This window comes from Trichogramma pretiosum, unplaced genomic scaffold (genome assembly GCF_000599845.2).
Source record: "Trichogramma pretiosum strain Unisexual culture from Peru unplaced genomic scaffold, Tpre_2.0 scaffold96, whole genome shotgun sequence".
Classification (NCBI taxonomy): Eukaryota; Metazoa; Arthropoda; class Insecta; order Hymenoptera; family Trichogrammatidae; genus Trichogramma; species Trichogramma pretiosum.
In genome coordinates, this window is record NW_019640792.1 from 326,898 (window position 1) to 343,868 (window position 16,971).

At 37.8% G+C, this 16,971-nt stretch overlaps 2 protein-coding genes across 8 annotated transcripts in view; one reads left to right on the forward strand and one right to left on the reverse strand.

Annotated features, from left to right (window-relative positions):
• Positions 1-364: 364 nt before the first annotated feature.
• On the forward strand, positions 365-10,724 carry LOC106655662 (mitogen-activated protein kinase kinase kinase kinase 5). Of its 5 annotated transcripts, XM_014376168.2 has the most exons (17): positions 365-1,843; positions 2,397-2,454; positions 2,554-2,709; positions 2,791-3,023; positions 3,119-3,578; positions 3,654-3,760; positions 3,835-3,899; positions 4,961-4,999; positions 5,856-5,900; positions 6,296-6,360; positions 6,997-7,275; positions 7,853-8,025; positions 8,100-8,769; positions 8,886-8,969; positions 9,072-9,164; positions 9,250-9,376; positions 9,460-10,724. In XM_014376168.2, the coding sequence occupies exons 1-17, from the start codon at positions 1,697-1,699 to the stop codon at positions 9,557-9,559; spliced, it is 2,901 nt and encodes a 966-aa protein (XP_014231654.1). In that variant the 5' UTR covers positions 365-1,696; the 3' UTR covers positions 9,560-10,724. The 5 variants fall into 5 exon arrangements, with proteins under 5 accessions (XP_014231654.1, XP_014231657.1, XP_014231655.1 ...); XM_014376171.2 differs by lacking the exon at positions 6,997-7,275 and having other exon boundaries at positions 366-1,843; XM_014376169.2 differs by lacking the exon at positions 5,856-5,900 and having other exon boundaries at positions 366-1,843.
• Positions 10,725-11,802: 1,078 nt separating this feature from the next.
• LOC106655658 (histone-lysine N-methyltransferase, H3 lysine-79 specific-like) overlaps positions 11,803-16,971 on the reverse strand; it is a 62,225-nt gene continuing 57,056 nt past the window's right edge. For 2 of the 3 annotated variants that reach the window (XM_014376161.2, XM_014376163.2), the window contains exons 7-12: positions 16,411-16,734; positions 15,956-16,336; positions 15,764-15,874; positions 14,887-15,634; positions 14,283-14,783; positions 11,803-14,206 (exon numbers count right to left, since the gene is read on the reverse strand). In XM_014376161.2, the coding sequence (XP_014231647.1) occupies positions 13,467-14,206; positions 14,283-14,783; positions 14,887-15,634; positions 15,764-15,874; positions 15,956-16,336; positions 16,411-16,734 (2,805 nt within the window). In that variant the 3' untranslated portion in view covers positions 11,803-13,466. The remainder of the gene's footprint in view (positions 14,207-14,282; positions 14,784-14,886; positions 15,635-15,763; positions 15,875-15,955; positions 16,337-16,410; positions 16,735-16,971) is intronic. The other variant, XM_014376162.2, reaches the window with a different exon arrangement.

The window sequence follows — 16,971 nt, forward strand, 5'->3', positions numbered from 1 at the left end:
CGTCGTACGTCTTTTCGCCTACAAAATATAATACGTTATTACATCCTCTGCTCTTCTCTCTCTGTCTCCTATACGCCGTTCGTGTGCTGCAGAGTCGCTCAGACTGAGCTCTTGCGGATTTTTTTCTCTCTCTCTGACTCTCATTCTCTGTCGCTCTTTGGAGCGGTGCATCGCGTATATAGCAGTGTGCGCGTGGCTATTGTGTGTGGCATCAGAGAGAGAGAGACACTTGAGCTCGGTGCACATATGAACATTACAACGATATATAGTAGTATAGCATAATAAAATTCTCCCTCTCGACTCGTCGCGCGGCTACTGCTGATATGCACTTCTCGAGTGCTGCTGCTACGCCGCAACGACGACGTATTATGTTGTTGTTGTGTAGCTGCATGGCATGATATACGAAGCGTGTCAGAGAGGCAGCTGCGTTACATTGGTATAGCTCTTCAGCAGCAGCAGCAGCAGCAGTCGGCGTATATACGAGCACGAGTCGCGGTTGAATGAACGAGTTTGTGCGTGTCTCTCTCCTTCCAAGAGCGGAGCGACTTATTATAGACTCGACGCGCGCGATTGCGGATTCGAGCGAGACAATAACCGACTCCGAAGTTGATGATCGCAAAAAAGTTGGAGTTGTGTATAACAGTGCCTCCTCTCTCCTCGTGACAATATCTTTTCACGCTGCCGATGCTCGCGAAAAAACATAATGAAATGACGATATAACGCTACGAGCCCGCCCGCGCGCAATTTTATAATATGGCGATAATCGACGTTTATCGTAGCGATCGCGAAATCTCAATTATCGTCGCTGCGATCGACGTCGAGCAGTGCTGCACGTCGTCGTCGAAATTATTATACATCAGCGGTGGTGGTAACAACGGCAGCGGAACAGCAGACAAGAAGCAGCGGCTTACGCCGACGACGACGACGTTATTAAGCGTCGACAAATCGTAATCAGAGCAAACAGTAGATAATAAGAAAAAAAGCAAGCACAAGAAAAGAAAAAAAAGTGTCGTCGCGAGAGAGAGAGCAGAAGAGGGGACAAAAAAGTACGTGCGAGCGATTCGCGAGGCACACACGCGCACACAATCGCTCTCTTTTTTTCCTATTATTTTTTTTTCCTTTTTTTTTCTATGATACATAGTATCTCTCCAAGCACTGCTCCGAAAGAGAACCTATCCTCTCGCGAGGCGTTCGCGACTCATGTGGTGTATCGTCCATACAGTACGTGTTATACGTAAATATACAAAGTGCTACAATACGAGTCAGTGCAGCAGCAGCAGTCGCGCGATATATATGTAGCAGATCAGTACATGTACAGCACGCGTTACAGTACCATATAGCCGTCGTCGACTCGTCGTCGTCGTCGTGTGTGCTGCAGTACAGTGCAGCGGATCGTCGTGTGTGCAGTAGCGACGAGGCACAAGAGACGGACAAGAGGAAGAATAAGAAGAAGAAAATAGTCGTCTCGTGGCTTTGTTTTATCTGCGGAATCATATATACACACATACCACATCCCAAAGTGTCGTGTGCCAACTACTCTGTGCCTCTGTTATAGTGCGTGTGCGTGCGTGCGTGTGTGTTTTTCTGTGCTCGTGTGCAAAGGGACACACGACGGCAGCAGCAGCCAGAGAATAACCCCGCAACGAGAGACAGATTATAAATATTCCAAGATACTGCAAGAAGAAGAGGCGCGAGCATGGCCGCGGCAGCAGCGGGAGCAGCTGCAGCTGCAGCAGCTTTAAATGCCAATGCCTTGTCCAGTGACATTAGCAGGCGCAATCCTCAGGACGAGTACGAGCTCATCCAGAGGATCGGCAGTGGCACTTACGGCGATGTCTACAAAGTGAGTGTGTGATTTTCTCCGATGGCTACGTCCATCTGAGAAATATTTGTTTTTGCAACCCACTTTGTGTGCAAGAAAACTCTCTCTCGAGAGAGAGAGAATTAAATGCCTCTTTTATTGAGTGCTCCGATTCGATCAACCCCCCGTCGTCGCGAATGTTTATTTGTTTACTTTTTGCGCGAGCCACGACGATGCCAGATGGATGTTATAACATGGATAATAAAAAAAAATTTTCGTGGCTCCAAAACATTTTGCCAGCCGTAAATGTTGTTATTTCGAGTCGCGCTCTCATACAGTTATGCGTTTACCAATTGATTAAGCCCATTTTGCGTCTGATAATTTGCTTTCATTGGGTATTAAGCTGTGGGACACACTTGACTCCTTTTTTTTCTCTTCTCTCTTCTCTCTTCTTCTCCTCTTTCTTGCTGCAGAAAGTGATTACTTTGCACTGTGAACTAAGACACATCCGAAGTTCATACGTCTGCTTTGTTCTTATTTAGAGTGCAAGTAAAGGAGGTTAAAGCTAATTGTTCTTCTTTAACTTTGTTCCCAGGCCAAGAGGCTCTCCATGAGTGATTTAGCTGCAATCAAGGTCATTAAACTTGAGCCTGGTAAGAAGCGTATTCAGCTGTAAAAAATTATCCCATTATCCGTATACTCTATATTCAGACATTCTTTTACTTATTTTAATTCTTTTCTTTGTCAACCAGGTGATGACTTTGCTGTAATACAACAAGAAATTCTCATGATGAAAGACTGTAGACACCCAAATATCATTGCCTACTTTGGTAGTTATTTGAGAAGGGATAAATTATGGATTTGTATGGAGTACTGTGGCGGAGGATCTCTACAAGACATCTATCACAGTATGTGTGACCAATTAATATTATTTGACAGTGTAATAATATATTGTAGAACAAAAATGACAACTATTATTTTCATTGCAGTTACTGGTCCTTTAACAGAAATCCAAATAGCATACATGTGTAGAGAAACTCTACTTGGTTTGGCGTACCTGCATGGTATGGGAAAAATGCACAGAGACATTAAAGGAGCCAATATTTTATTAACTGAATCTGGTGATGTGAAACTTGCCGACTTTGGTGTTTCTGCTCAGATAACAGCTACAATAAATAAGAGAAAAAGCTTTATTGGCACTCCTTACTGGATGGCCCCAGAGGTATTTATAACATTCATTGTTTATTGTTCAAAGTTCAGTGTCAAAATCATTCTTTTGTTTTCTTTATCTGAATATGATTTCATGCATAATTACAGGTGGCAGCTGTTGAAAGAAAAGGAGGATACAATCAACTATGTGATATATGGGCTATTGGTATTACAGCAATTGAATTAGCAGAATTACAGCCTCCTATGTTTGATTTGCATCCTATGAGGGCACTATTTTTAATGTCAAAATCTGGCTTCAAACCACCAACGCTGAAGGACAAAGATAAATGGAGTCCAACATTCCATAACTTTGTCAAAGTTGCTCTCACAAAAAATCCCAAAAAGAGGCCTACAGCAGAAAAACTTTTGCAACATTCATTCTTCCAAAGTGATATGAGTAGGCGCCTTGCCTTGGAATTGTTACAAAAAGTGTCTAATCCAAGCCATATGTTTAACGAGTTAGAACCAGATGAAGATGGTGCAGTACCAAATGTACCCCAGCGCATTGCATCTAGACTAACAGCTAAACCAAGACCAAAGAGCCCTGTTTCAGATTTAGACAGTGAGGGTAAGTCTTGTTTTTTTTTTCACTGGCAAAAACGAAAAATTTATGAGTAACTCATGAGTATATTTTTTCATACAGATCAATTTAATTTATCACAAGATGGAACTTTACAAAGGGATAAAAAGTCGCCTTCAGTAGATAATAATCCAGCTTGGGATATTGTAGACATTATGAATAATGTTAAGGTATTAATACAGTTTATTAATTTTATAAAAATAGATGATCTAGTCTAAAAAATCCATTTTCTATTTGTTAATAGACTGCTCACAACTGTGATGTCCATCCAGACAGGCTAGGATCTGTTTTTGAAGATGGACAAGAGAAGTAAGTGCATTTTTTACAATTAATCAAAGTAAATCTACCGCAAATCAAATGGGATTGGCAAAATTGCATTAATACTTCAGAAAGGGCTAACAGGCTTTGAATGTTTAATTTTATAGTCATTCTTTCACAAGCCTTCATTCATACGTCTATAGTAGTTGCAATGCAGATGATTTTATCATTCTTACGTACCTCGCTTATTACGCGTCACTCGACTCAAAGATATCTAAGATTTGCCAATTATTCATAAAACAAATAAACAAACAAACTACTGTTTTAAGCGTTAACTGTTCAAATATGGTGACGGTCTAAAGTCAAAAACAATGTCTTTGAAAATTTTTGTAGCTTTGATGCTGATAATAACTTCAAACACAGAAGCAAAACAGGCGAAGAGCTATTGCGTATGAGCCTCAGGTAAAGTGGCAACCAATGACACAAGGGATCGGTTTTGATTATTAACAAACATTAAAACGAAACAAAATTCGATGAGTATCAAGGATCGGATTTGTGAATAGTTTTTTTTACGCTACAAAGAAATCGTTTTTAAAGCCTATACAACACATGCGGTGTGCATTGAATTTGACGTATCGAAAGATGTACTTTTCTCATTTAACGACGATACTTTTGTCCATTGCTATTCTGTGCATGGTATTCAGGCATGGATTTTCTTTTACGAGTGCAGTGCTCTTTCTATCTCTACTTCATTCGAAATTTGCATAAACTTTTCTAATTATTATCATTGCTATAAAAATATGCCGAGTTGCTCTACTCTTTGATCTTTTTTAATCTGCTGCCTATTTACGATAGCGTTTGGTTTTAAACGAAGTTTTTTTGAGCTTAGAAACAAAGTTTTTTTGAGTGCTGTTCATAACTACTTGATGATTTGACTTTTGATTACATTTGATTCGTAATTTTGTTTATTTTGTAATTCGATTAATATTTTTTATCATTTTTGGTTTAGGCCGAATCACTCGTTCGGCCACTTAACAATTAATTAATTTTTTTGATAATTTGTCTGTTTAGAATCGATATGTAATTATTTAAAAATTTTTTCACCCCAACAGGAGTCTATTGCAGTACATTGATGAGGAGTTGTTGCTAAGGTATCGGCAGGTAACCTTTTTCCTCGCACACGCAATCGCGCGCAAGTCTAACTTACAAAAAAAAACCACACACACGGCTGCACCATTGCTTTTTATGCTTATGAATTTTGTAGTATAATATTAGTTATGATGCGTCCATCGACCAGTTTTGTGTTATCATGGAGATGCCATTTAATTATTTATGTTTCGCTAGCTTTGAACTCGCGATCCGATTGCAATTCGTCCACAGTAACAATTGTTTTAGTTTCGTTATAAATCGTACACCAATTTTTTTTTCATTAAATGTATTGTCACTGTTTTAATAACATTCACATTTGCATGATTTACTCAACTAAGCTTAAGCCTCTGCTTTGCTTATAATCAAACTTACTATTACTATTCTATACTATCTTTGACATGATTAAATTGGACCAAATATGTTGACTTATAGATTTGAAAAATATGTTAATTTTTAATTGTAGCTTTTACCACTCTTAACAATATGTTAAAATTCGCGATATCCGGTAATATTGAATATTAGAAAAATACGAAAGAACGAATTCTGAAATTGACTAATTTTCAAATATTCAGTAACAAATTATGTTGATGCTCTGTCGTACCACCTTTACCCTCGTAAAAGAGAATGAAGATTTTTGTGTAAAATTTAAATGTGATATGTATGTACATAGAAATGAGCTCCTTGTACTTCCAATTTTCTCTTGAAAATCATTGAAAAACAGCCAAACAATAATTATGTTCATTTAATATTCAAAGTTCTAAAGTTGTGCCGCAGAAATTGAGAGGAAAAATAATTCAAATATAAAAAAAAAATAAAAAATAGAGTAAACAGCGTTTACTGTGTGTTTCGTGTGTTCAGGGGAAATGCGATTGCCGGGCATTGCGACCAGCTGTATTCGCTGCAGTAAGTAGTCATATTAATGAAAAATAGCGACAAAACAAAACATACATATTATTTATTTTCGGACGAAGCTCGAGATGATGATTGTTTACTTTGACGGATTTTTTCCATTCTTCCATTTTTGTAGATAATAATAATCCATTTCACACGCGTTTTTTTGTATGCGTAACGTCAAACATAGTTGTGTATTCTTGTTTTAAGATTAATTCCATTCGAGTTTGATTTTATTTCATTCATTTCATTTACAAATATATAATGCACATCGTCAATCTTAACTAATCTGATCATAATTTTAATCAAAAAGTTCGTTCACCCACATTGTTCAAAAATATGTACGTCGTTGTATGAATCCATCCATGGAATTCAAATTATAACCGATGGCTCCTTTTCTTTTGCAGAGCTACGCTGCCACTAGGAGAGACTACCAACGACTGCGATCGAAGCTTTTACGACAATCTAAGAGGTGCGTAATTTAATTTCCGACTTGTTTGCTTTCCGTTTTCTGTAGAGCTTGCATTATAAAAAAAAATTTATAATGTAAAACTGTAAATGAGCTTCTGTAAATATTTTTTGGGTTACTTTTGAAGTTTTTTGTGATTTTTCTTGGGTGTTCTAATTTTCGTTTTTTATTTGACTTTATTATGCTTTTACGATACATTAGAGCGGTTTTGATCGACATGAAAATCATTACTCGATCAGCATATAGCTTGTACATATATCGTTGAAAATTCATCATTAATTAGGTTTGAGGTGTACTTGCCGAGCCAAATGAAAATTTTAGTCTAACAGTCGATAAAAATAGAAGAGTAAACGATCTTTTATAGCACAATAGTGTACAGTATGTGTATTTTTCATTCAAGGAAATGTATTCTTTGCTATGTCAGCATTATTGCTCGATATTTCGGTAGCTCAATTATATAAGTGCATGACACCACTGTATAAAAGTTTTCACGTAGCTCCGTTTACTTTGTATATCGCGGTGATGATTTCATTCTCTACGGTTCCAAAAAAATTGCAATTACAAACCAAAAAAAAAAAAAAATACCCTCCGTGGCCGAAAAAATCGGTAAGGCTTTGAAAGTAAGTGTGAAAAATGCAGGTGTACAAAGCGCGGATTGGACAGCCTCTTCGGGCGTCGCAGCAGCAGCAACAACAACAGCTACACCGACTACAACGACGACGACGACGTCGTCGAGCAGCGTCAACAACAACAATGGAAGCAGTCCACGTAATCGTTTGCACAGCTCGATGGAGGACCTGTCGACGACGTTCTCGAATTCGACGTTGACGCGACTCCAGCAAAATAATCATCTGCAGCCTCAGGGACAAATGAGGCAACGATCTCTCTCCGATAGCCATAGACGCAATGACACTCATGGTAAAACCAAATGTACCCGAAAACACCGCCCACCCCCCGTAATCCTTAGACACATTATATATCCCAACGGCACGATACAACGAGGCGACGTCTTTTTTTTCGGTTAACAGTAATTTATAAGTGCATACGGTTTTCCGTCTAATCTAATTAATCAATATTAATCTCACTGCGGCTAAAGCTTCTTATGACTAATTTGGCTTACGATTAACACCATATTATACTAACAATACAGCATGGTGAGTTTGACGGGTGACTGTATAGGAGATTAAAATGAGTCGTTTGGCTTTTTTTGTGATTTTTGGTGTTGTTTTACACTTTACTTCTATTTTAACTGTGATGTTCATTAGCTTTTAGGATAGTAAAGTTGCAATAGTAGACTTTGTTAATCATTTCATACAATACAGAGAAAAAAAAACATAAAAATCACACGCATTCGTCATTTATTTCATGCGACACGACGATTTTCACGATTATTGCATTAATTTATTCTCGTTAAGTGTCCACAAAATGATAGCCGACGATCGAAGCAATGGGCTCGAAATTGAACAGATGTACTGAACTTTCTCTAATTTTCTAGGGGACAGCGAGACGTCGGAAAATGGCGAAGTCGGAGACGGTCCGGACCTATTGTCAGATACACCACCAGTGCCACCAAGACGCAGGGATCGTAAGAGACACACGCCGCCCAGGCCCATAAGCAACGGATTGCCACCCACGCCAAAGGTCCACATGGGAGCTTGTTTCTCCAAGGTTCGTGTCGTTTCTTCATTTGTTCACACTTCCTCCCGAATTTTCCACAACGAAAACTCGCTTTCGTCTCTCAGGTATTCAACGGTTGCCCTCTGCGAATACACTGCACGGCCAGCTGGATTCATCCGGACACGAGGGACCAGCACCTGCTGATCGCCGCCGAGGAAGGCATCTACAATCTGAACCTGAACGAGCTGCACGAGACGGCGATCGACCAGCTGTACCCGAGGCGAACGATCTGGATGTACGTGATCAAGGACGTGCTGATGTCGCTGTCGGGCAAGACGCCCCAGCTCTACAGGCACGACCTGCTGGCGATGCAGAGCAAACAGACGCACAGGTTCTCGCTGCACATGAACAAGATACCCGAGCGACTGGTGCCGAGGAAGTTCGCCCTGACGACGCGGGTGCCCGACACCAAGGGCTGCACCAAGTGCTGCGTCGGCCGCAATCCCTACAACGGCTACAAGTACCTGTGCGGCGCCATGCCCAACGGCATCTTTCTCATGCAGTGGTACGATCCGCTCAACAAGTTCATGCTGCTCAAGCACTTCGAGTGCCCGCTGCCGAATCCGCTCAACGTGTTCGAGATGATCATCACGCCCGAGATGGAGTACCCGATGGTGTGCGTCTCCGTGAAGCAGACCTTCCAGCAGAACAACAAGCTCAAGCTCGACCTGATCAACATGAATTCCGGAGCCAGCTGGTTCCACAGCGACGAGCTCGAAGAAGTCGACGGCACAGGTAGGATACAATGGAAGCTTCTTATTCTAAAATCTAGGACGCGTTGTATTTTTTTTTTATTTCAACCATGCAAACGATTGCGTCATTTCTTAATGCGTGCGTTTATTTTTCTTTAGCCACAGTCATTCCACGAAGAGAAAATCTTCAAGTAGTTAGTGTGCAACAGCTGGAGAAGGATGCCATTATTGTTTGTCACGATAGTGAGTACACGTCGTCATTGAATTTTTTTTTAATGATTTTTTATTTCACCAGGTATGCGCAGAGTCGTAAAAATTCGTGCTAAAATTTTCGATCATTTTTAGATTGGGTAAAGATCGTGAATCTTAATGGAAAACCTCGCATCAGCAAAAAACAATTAGCAGAGTTACAATTTAATTTCAAGATAGAATCGATAAGTAAGCAATAATAAAAATCGATATAATTTTCATAAGTATGCGAATTCTTACAATGACGACCAACCGAAATGTTTGAATTTTACAGTTGTCTTGCCAGACAGTGTATTAGCCTTCCACAAATACGGTATGCAAGGTCGCAGTTTCAAGAATGGCGAGGTCACGCAAGAAATCAGCGATCCGAGCCGTACCTACAAACTGCTGGGTTCCGATAAGTAAGCTATATAAATGCGTATAGAGCGATTGCGTAACGAGCGCGACAATAAAACTGATGTTTTTTTTTCTCTCTCTTACGCAGAGTGGTCATGCTGGAGAGTCATCTAGTGCACGCGGGCACACTGAACGAGAGCGACGGAGCTGATCTCTACATACTCGCTGGGCACGAAGCGAGTTACTGAAGCAACGCTCACTGCGTACATCGTATACATATGATTACTTTTTTTTTTTTATATTACCAGGCGAGCTTCATCATTATTAGTTTTTATTAACTTTATTTTATAAATATAACTTTTTATTCAATCAATATGTTGCAGACTGAAAAACTAAACGATTAAAATATCTTATACCTAGAGTTTAGAGAAAGACCGGTAATAAATGCCGTGTGAAAAAAAATATTTTAGACGAATTCATAATTTCACTTTTGATAAATAACAATTCAAGGATTGCATCGGTAATTCTATGCATTTTTTGCATTCCTTGAAAAAAAAAGTTATTTGTTTTACGCCGACGATGAAGCAACGATAATGTTCGAGTGACCGATGGATTGCGCGCGTAATAACTTGTTATTGTAAAAAAAGATTTCTTCCTTGAAACGGAGAATTACCAAATCGAATGCATTTTAAATTGTATGTAAAAATTGAATACATATCTACGACGAGTGCCACTAAGCAACACCATCGTATCCGTTTCAATACGTAACTTGTGACTCTTTAGTCTGTATGTGCGCAGTGTAAAAAAAACAAGAAAAAAAGATGTATTAAGCTACGTGCGAATATATGGGACAATAAAACGATGTAAATGTTCAATTATGATAAAAGAAGGCAACTCACAAATAATTCGACTAATGTAGTTCAAAGATGAGAAATGTGTGTAGTTAACGAGTGATAGTAGCAAAACAAGGAAATCAAAAAAGAATAATCGACAGACCTATCAAAGTTCGTGAGCTTAAATATTTACAAAACTAAAGGACCTATGCAACTAGAAAAGACTTATCGCGTAGCATTGTATAGAATGTATGTAATAACAGATGCTGGTTAAAAAAATTACTAGGAACGAAATTAAATTTCGAAATTATCATGAAAATCTTTCAATTTAGCTATCTAAAAGAAAAGTATGTACCTGTCAACAACCGTTAGAATTTTTGGTCTTGAAAGGAAAGCTTATCGCCTTCGTAGTTCCGCTTTCAAGTTAGAATATCTTTCTGCAGTCAAACTCAACTTACCAATTGACATTTTTTGAACATTATTGAAGCGTTACGTAAATCAAAAGTAGTCTACGAGATTTTGACTAGTTACATATGCATCACGATTATAATGTTGACTATAGATAGCGAAATTAAAAAAAGAGAGAAAATATATATTCTATATATTCTAAAGTATTTATGTGATATAAGAGAATAAATTCAAATTTTTAAATTAAAATTATTTTAAGTACATATAATATATTGAATCGTACTCATTAGTCAGTGGTTGTAGAAAAAGTCGATCCAGGCGAAATTAAACGATATTTTAAGTATTACAATTCTTCGACAATCTCGAAGCGACGTAAAAACTATGTTCCTCGGCGAATCTATTTCCCGATGGAAAGTTATTAAACTAATGGCGATAAATTATACATAAAAGAGAAACAAAAATGCACAACGGGAACCAACGAGAGAATAAAACGAACTTTTATTCTATAAAATGTATGTAATGTAAAGTGATAATTAAAGAATTATGAGGTCGAGAAAGTTTAGGTACATGGTGAATTATATAAAATGTGCAGTCGAAAGGTACTTAGATTTTATGAAAAGAAAGCGTATATCAATTTCAAAAACATAATGAGGAAAAAAGTTTGTGTTGAAGGGCCTCGATTATATTATTGTATATAATGAGAATAATGAACGTGATGCAAATGCTTTTTAGTTAAAAAAATGTTCCATCTGAGCGTAATGTTTTGTATTTTATTTACTTTCTTTTATCATCTTTTATCGATAATACTTCTTGACTTTGAAATTAAGTGTTAACTGTAATTTTTTCAAGACCATGTTTTTTACCCGAGATTAAAATTTAATTGAATATTTATTGAAATTATCGACTCTATTGTATACACTTAGAACAGTATTTATTGTATTGTCGCGATTTTTTTGTATGAACAGTGTTTTTGTATGAGTCGATCAAATGTTCAATTTTTCGTGGATGAATAATCCATCACAATTTATATGCTTGCATTTGTTCAAGGCTAGCAAGCTTGTTTTATTGTAAATAAAAAAAACGTATCATAATAAATCTTGTTTCATAAAATACATTCGGTAAACTTCATGTTAATTTTCACTATCTTTCCTTACCTCTTCATATATTCAGTAAACTTTCCCTGCATTGAAATTTAAACTATAAAAATTTTGAAGAAATCAGTAAAAAAGACATGATTTGAATAAATAAACTTTTTTTAAACAGTTTTAATAAAGATGTATTTTGATGACTCGATACGAGTATTTTTCTCACACTGGAGCTTCGTTAAAAATTTACATAAACGGACAAATGTATACATGAATCAAATTTAAAACTGATGGCAATCTTTTATAAAACCTATATTTCATGGACAATGAGACATGCTTTTTCTGAACGATTTAATGCATGGTAATAGACACAATGTACTTGTACCCTTATACGCACTTGTAGACTATTTAACACAGTATTCATAACAGTAAAATTCATATATAATTATATGCATATATTGTATATATGGATTCAAAAAATTAGCATGTTTTTGCACTTGAAAGCTAAAGTTAAAAAATGATATGGTTAAAAATACATTATATCTTATCGCACAGTTATATGGCCAACAATAGTGGGTGTCGTTCATGGAAAAAACTAACAAATGCTTTTGCACCATCCGAAATTTAATTGCATTAGGTTCAGCCTTATCTTCATCTCAAGCTTTTTTTTAATTCAAAACCTTTAATAAAATGCCAAGTGTAAGTATTACGAATGGGATTCTTCTGCTATGACGAAAGCTTATTGCACAAACGTTCATACTTGTACTTCAAATTAATAGGTAAAACACACTCATGTAATCGATAAATATTTGGCTCTAATTCAGTGTACTACAACACACTTGTACTCATAATATAAATTTCTCAGTTACTTTTAATAACAATTTTCGTCCATGAAATTTACAAGCTGTCAATCGTATCAATTTATAGATTACGAAAAAGCTTTTTTCTTGATCAATACTTAAAATAACAACATCACAATCGTGTTCTTTTTACAAGAATAATAGTTGAAACCGTGAATAGATAATTTTTTGGTTTATATATTCGGATTGTCATCGAGAAACTCGATACCTTCATAAGAAGAATTTTAAAATAAATTAAAACTTACTCACGTTACAATGATTTCTGTTGAAATCTTTGATATATTTACTCATACGATTATATCGTCAAGGCACACGATATTACATAAATCAAATAATTATGAAGTCATTTATTCATAAACTTACAAATAATATTAAGCGTGAAATTGAAAAATTTACAATTCAACTTCACGCAGAAGGAAACTTACTAAAACAAATACCATTCGCTCAAGTATGCAAACACTAATACTTTAATCTTTTTCACGATCACACAACTCAATAATTTTGAAAACGAGCTTTAAATTGTGAAATCACATCAAGTCATAATACACGTAAAAAAGTGATGAGCAAATTTTTCAGTGAATTTTCATAATTTCAATGCCTAGTAGAATAACACATATATAACAATCATACAATAATCTTTAATATGGCCTAATACATGAACTTTTAGTAGATCATTTGCTGAAGTTATTTATATTAAATCTGACTCTTGATTCATAGCGCATTAACATTTATCTATATTGCAACAAAATCAATATATTCCTGATTTTACGTCTTGCACATTTCTCATTTTTACAATGTAGAATTCAAAAATATAAACTATTTTCTACGCTTTATACAACAGAAAAAAATACATACAAACTGGTAGTAACGATCAGAAATTGATTCTATCTATAACTGGAAGAGAAAATTTGTTTTACTCGATTACAAGTGACATACTCGTATTTCACACCATTGGTGTAACAACCATTCTCACGTATCCATTTGACTTTGCAACTGTCCAACCATCTTCTTGACCCACCCTATTTGACTCTGACCCGCAGACACGTCATCGTCCTTTTTAATATTTTTTTCCAATGCTTTCTCTTCTTTAGTGACTTTAGAAGCTTTACACCTGACTATTTTAGTTTTAAACTTCAAATGGGCAGGTTTTTCCGTAACCGCTGGTTTCTCGGAAGCAATTCTTTTGACTTTTCGCTTGTTAGGCACTGGCGGTGGCACTTTGCTGTGAAGAATATCGTCATTATCGCTAAAAATCGCGCTGTCTCTCGACGCGTCTTCGGTGTCAACGTAATTCTCGATTGTTTCGAACGAGCGCTCATAAAAGCTATCGTCTGTACTCTCGACTGGCGGTGGCTCTATTATTTTTGGTCTTCGTAAGCTTGCAGGATCGGCATAATCGGATTGTGCAATTCGTGCACCCAAGGTCGAGCTGCCTTGCTTGTGATACGGTAATGCGCCAGTATTGTTCGATTGTTTTGCATTATTATTACTGTTACTATTGTTGATACTATTGCTATTACTACTGTTATTACTATTACTGTTATGGAATTTGGAAAGAAAGCTACGATTAGGACTAATTTGTTCGGAACAGTCGAGTGTTTCAGAGCTTTGACTGGATTTTAACACCTGCAAACGACTACTTGCTTTTGAGAGCACACGAGTAAGATTCGATACGCTGAGATATGTACTACTGATGCTAGGGCTCGTATCTGTAATGAAATGTAAAAAATTAGATATCAAATTTTTGGACGAAATAAATTTTTATGCATAGAACTAATCGCTCACCTTTATTTGTCGTGCCATTGTTAGCTCGATAAATTTTATGATCAGGATGCACGTAGGTACTATTCGATAAACTCGTTCTCGAAACCGAATCGGCATCGCCGAAAGACGACTCGTCTAGAGAGCAGAAGAAGGTCGACGACGACGAAGCACCGGTTAATGGAAATTTGGCTATTCTATTGGAACTCTTACAGTTCGTCGTGTACCTCTCCATGTCTTCAAGATTGATCTCCGCCGGCTTATCCGAAGCAATGGTAAATGGTCGATCAGTCATAGATTTACCATCACGCTGCAAAAATCGAGATTTCGTTGGTTGCTGTTGCGGTGGCTGAGCGCCATCGGTCATTTGAAAACTTCGTGGTAAAGATCCACATTTTTGCGGCTGATCAGGTAATCCTACGCAGAGTTTAGTTAACCAAACAGCAGCTTTTTCGCTGTTTTCCGGTCCTTTTTCGAGGCAGCTTTGCCATACCGGTTGCAAATTGTCGTAGTTACCATAATTATCTAAAAGTAATAAAATTACATTCAGATATAAACATACAAACAAACAATATACGCATACAAACAAATTGTCACATTTTAGTCTATTTTGAGAAAGTTTGCTTACCTTTTTCATTATTTTCGACCTTATTTTCATTCGTGCCTGTTCGGACATCATGATTTGGTTGAACGTTTTTATCCGATGTTTCGTTCACATACGCCTGTTTATTTTCCACTGCCTCATCCTCTTCGGAATCACAGCTTTCTCGTATTCGCAATGCAGTCTTAATCAGTTTACTCTCCGTAACGAAATTTGGTTTTTTATATCCACTATCCGATGTTAGCCTCTCTTTTTTCTGGGGTGACTTAACGATAGGGGTGGAATTTTGTCTCTGTAAGGGCGAATCAACATTTCTGAAACTATCGTACTGTGAACGAAAACTTCTCTGATTGTATGCATGGATGGCACGTACGAAACACTGATCTCGTTTATTAAAACGCGCTTTGGTCTTTGGAGTGCTGTTTTCGTTTTCGTTATCGTCGTCGGAGCTTTCGTAGCGGCGATGTTGACGCAATCGCCGGCGGAATTCTTCGCTCTGCATAAGAATCGAGCCGACTATAGCCTCGTCGCTTTGAGGATGTGGCGTGGCTGGTTCCGACTGCGACTGGACGGCTTCTTTGGTTTCTTTTGCTTCGATAGGCGTCGAAGTTGCCAAATTTTCTGCTGCATCCGGTGACAACGACGTGCTCGGTGTATCGTCCGTTGCTGTTGTCGACGAATTTTTATTGTCAGCTTCCTCATTATCCGAGGGTTGCATAGTTATGTAAGATTGGAACCCAGGTTCGGATTTTCTTCGCCAGTTGGTGAAGCGATCCTAAATGATATGGTTAAAAATTTAGTAAAAAGGTAAGAATTTATAGCGATCATTTAATATACATGAAACATTAGACCGAAGAATTCGATATTTCAGGTAAAGAATGAAAAAGACCAGCCCGTTACAAACCTTTATCTTTGACGCTCGAGCCTCGGAGTTTCTATTAAGATTATTATCCCTGGAACCATACTGGCTGATTGATTCAGTTGACTGATTCTTTCGCGAACACGTAGGTGAATTCTGCAAAGAAAATCAAATTCACCTTAAGAAAAAAGCTCGTAACGAAATTGTGTGCTTATGTAAAATATTTTGATCTCTTACATCAGCGGTGCTTAACGATACGTCGCTCTTTCGTCCTTTCCTCAACTTCTGCTTGAAACCAACATCCGTTTTTCGTCGATCTCGGTCGGCTTTTCTTGTACTACTGTACTCCCACGACTTTTTGATAAAACTACGGTCCACTGGTACTAGCGCGTCGTCCTCGGTTTTTTGGCCAATTTGTAGGACGAGTTCGCGCGCGTGAGAGGGTATGACTGCGCTATAATTTTCTAAAATCACATTTTTTATCTGCAGGGTCCATTCGCGTTTTATCTCCAAATTTCGTGCCTGTAGCGTGTATTGAATTTGCGAATTGTCAAACGGTATCACATTGAAACTAAGCGGCTCGCCAGGAATACTCTCCATTAACGTTAAATTTGAACACTAGTTAAAAAAAAACCATAATTAAAGCTTCTGATGCAAAGTCCTTTCTTCGTTCAGGGAAAAAACAAACTTACCAGAATATGGGTTTTATAAACTAAGTGACCGTCCTCTCGCTTTTTGGCGAGGAGTAGCATTTTATCGAACAAAAATGCATGCCGAGGCGCCTTGGCTCCCCTCAAGCGGAAGCTGCCCTCGGCGATGAGCTCGCCGCTCTGAGTGAGATCCGGCCCCGTCCAGCCCTCCAGCAGCGACTGTATCTCCTGGACTCGCACCGCGTGCTCGTGCTTGCGCTTCATCGCGTTGATGTGCCGGGCGATGCCGGTCATCGTCGCCAGGGCGCACTCGATCGCTGTGCGCGTGGGCGAGTCCTCGTCGGCTTCGAATTCCTTCGACAGATTCTGCGCAAAATTTATCGTCGTCGTTACAGATAAAGTTTTACACGGTTGACGAGTTATTATTAATATATCGAGCGGCGAGAAAGTGATTTGTTGCGAATTGATTTAAATTAGACGTAGATAATAGTTCATAATTTCTGAATTTACGATGAGAGAATTATCATCCGGATTTAAATGCTGTTGAAGCTCGTTTTATCGCCGACTTTAATAATCTTGTCATACTAAATACAATATTCGACG

Excerpts from the sequence above, each read along its gene's own strand:
- LOC106655662 (XM_014376168.2), top strand. The coding sequence starts at position 1,697 with ATGGCCGCGGCAGCAGCGGGAGCAGCTGCAGCTGCAGCAGCTTTAAAT. Across the intron at positions 7,276-7,852 it reads TAGACGCAATGACACTCATG|GGGACAGCGAGACGTCGGAA; the intron begins GTAAAACCAAAT and ends CTAATTTTCTAG. Across the intron at positions 9,165-9,249 it reads TTTCAAGATAGAATCGATAA|TTGTCTTGCCAGACAGTGTA; the intron begins GTAAGCAATAAT and ends TGAATTTTACAG.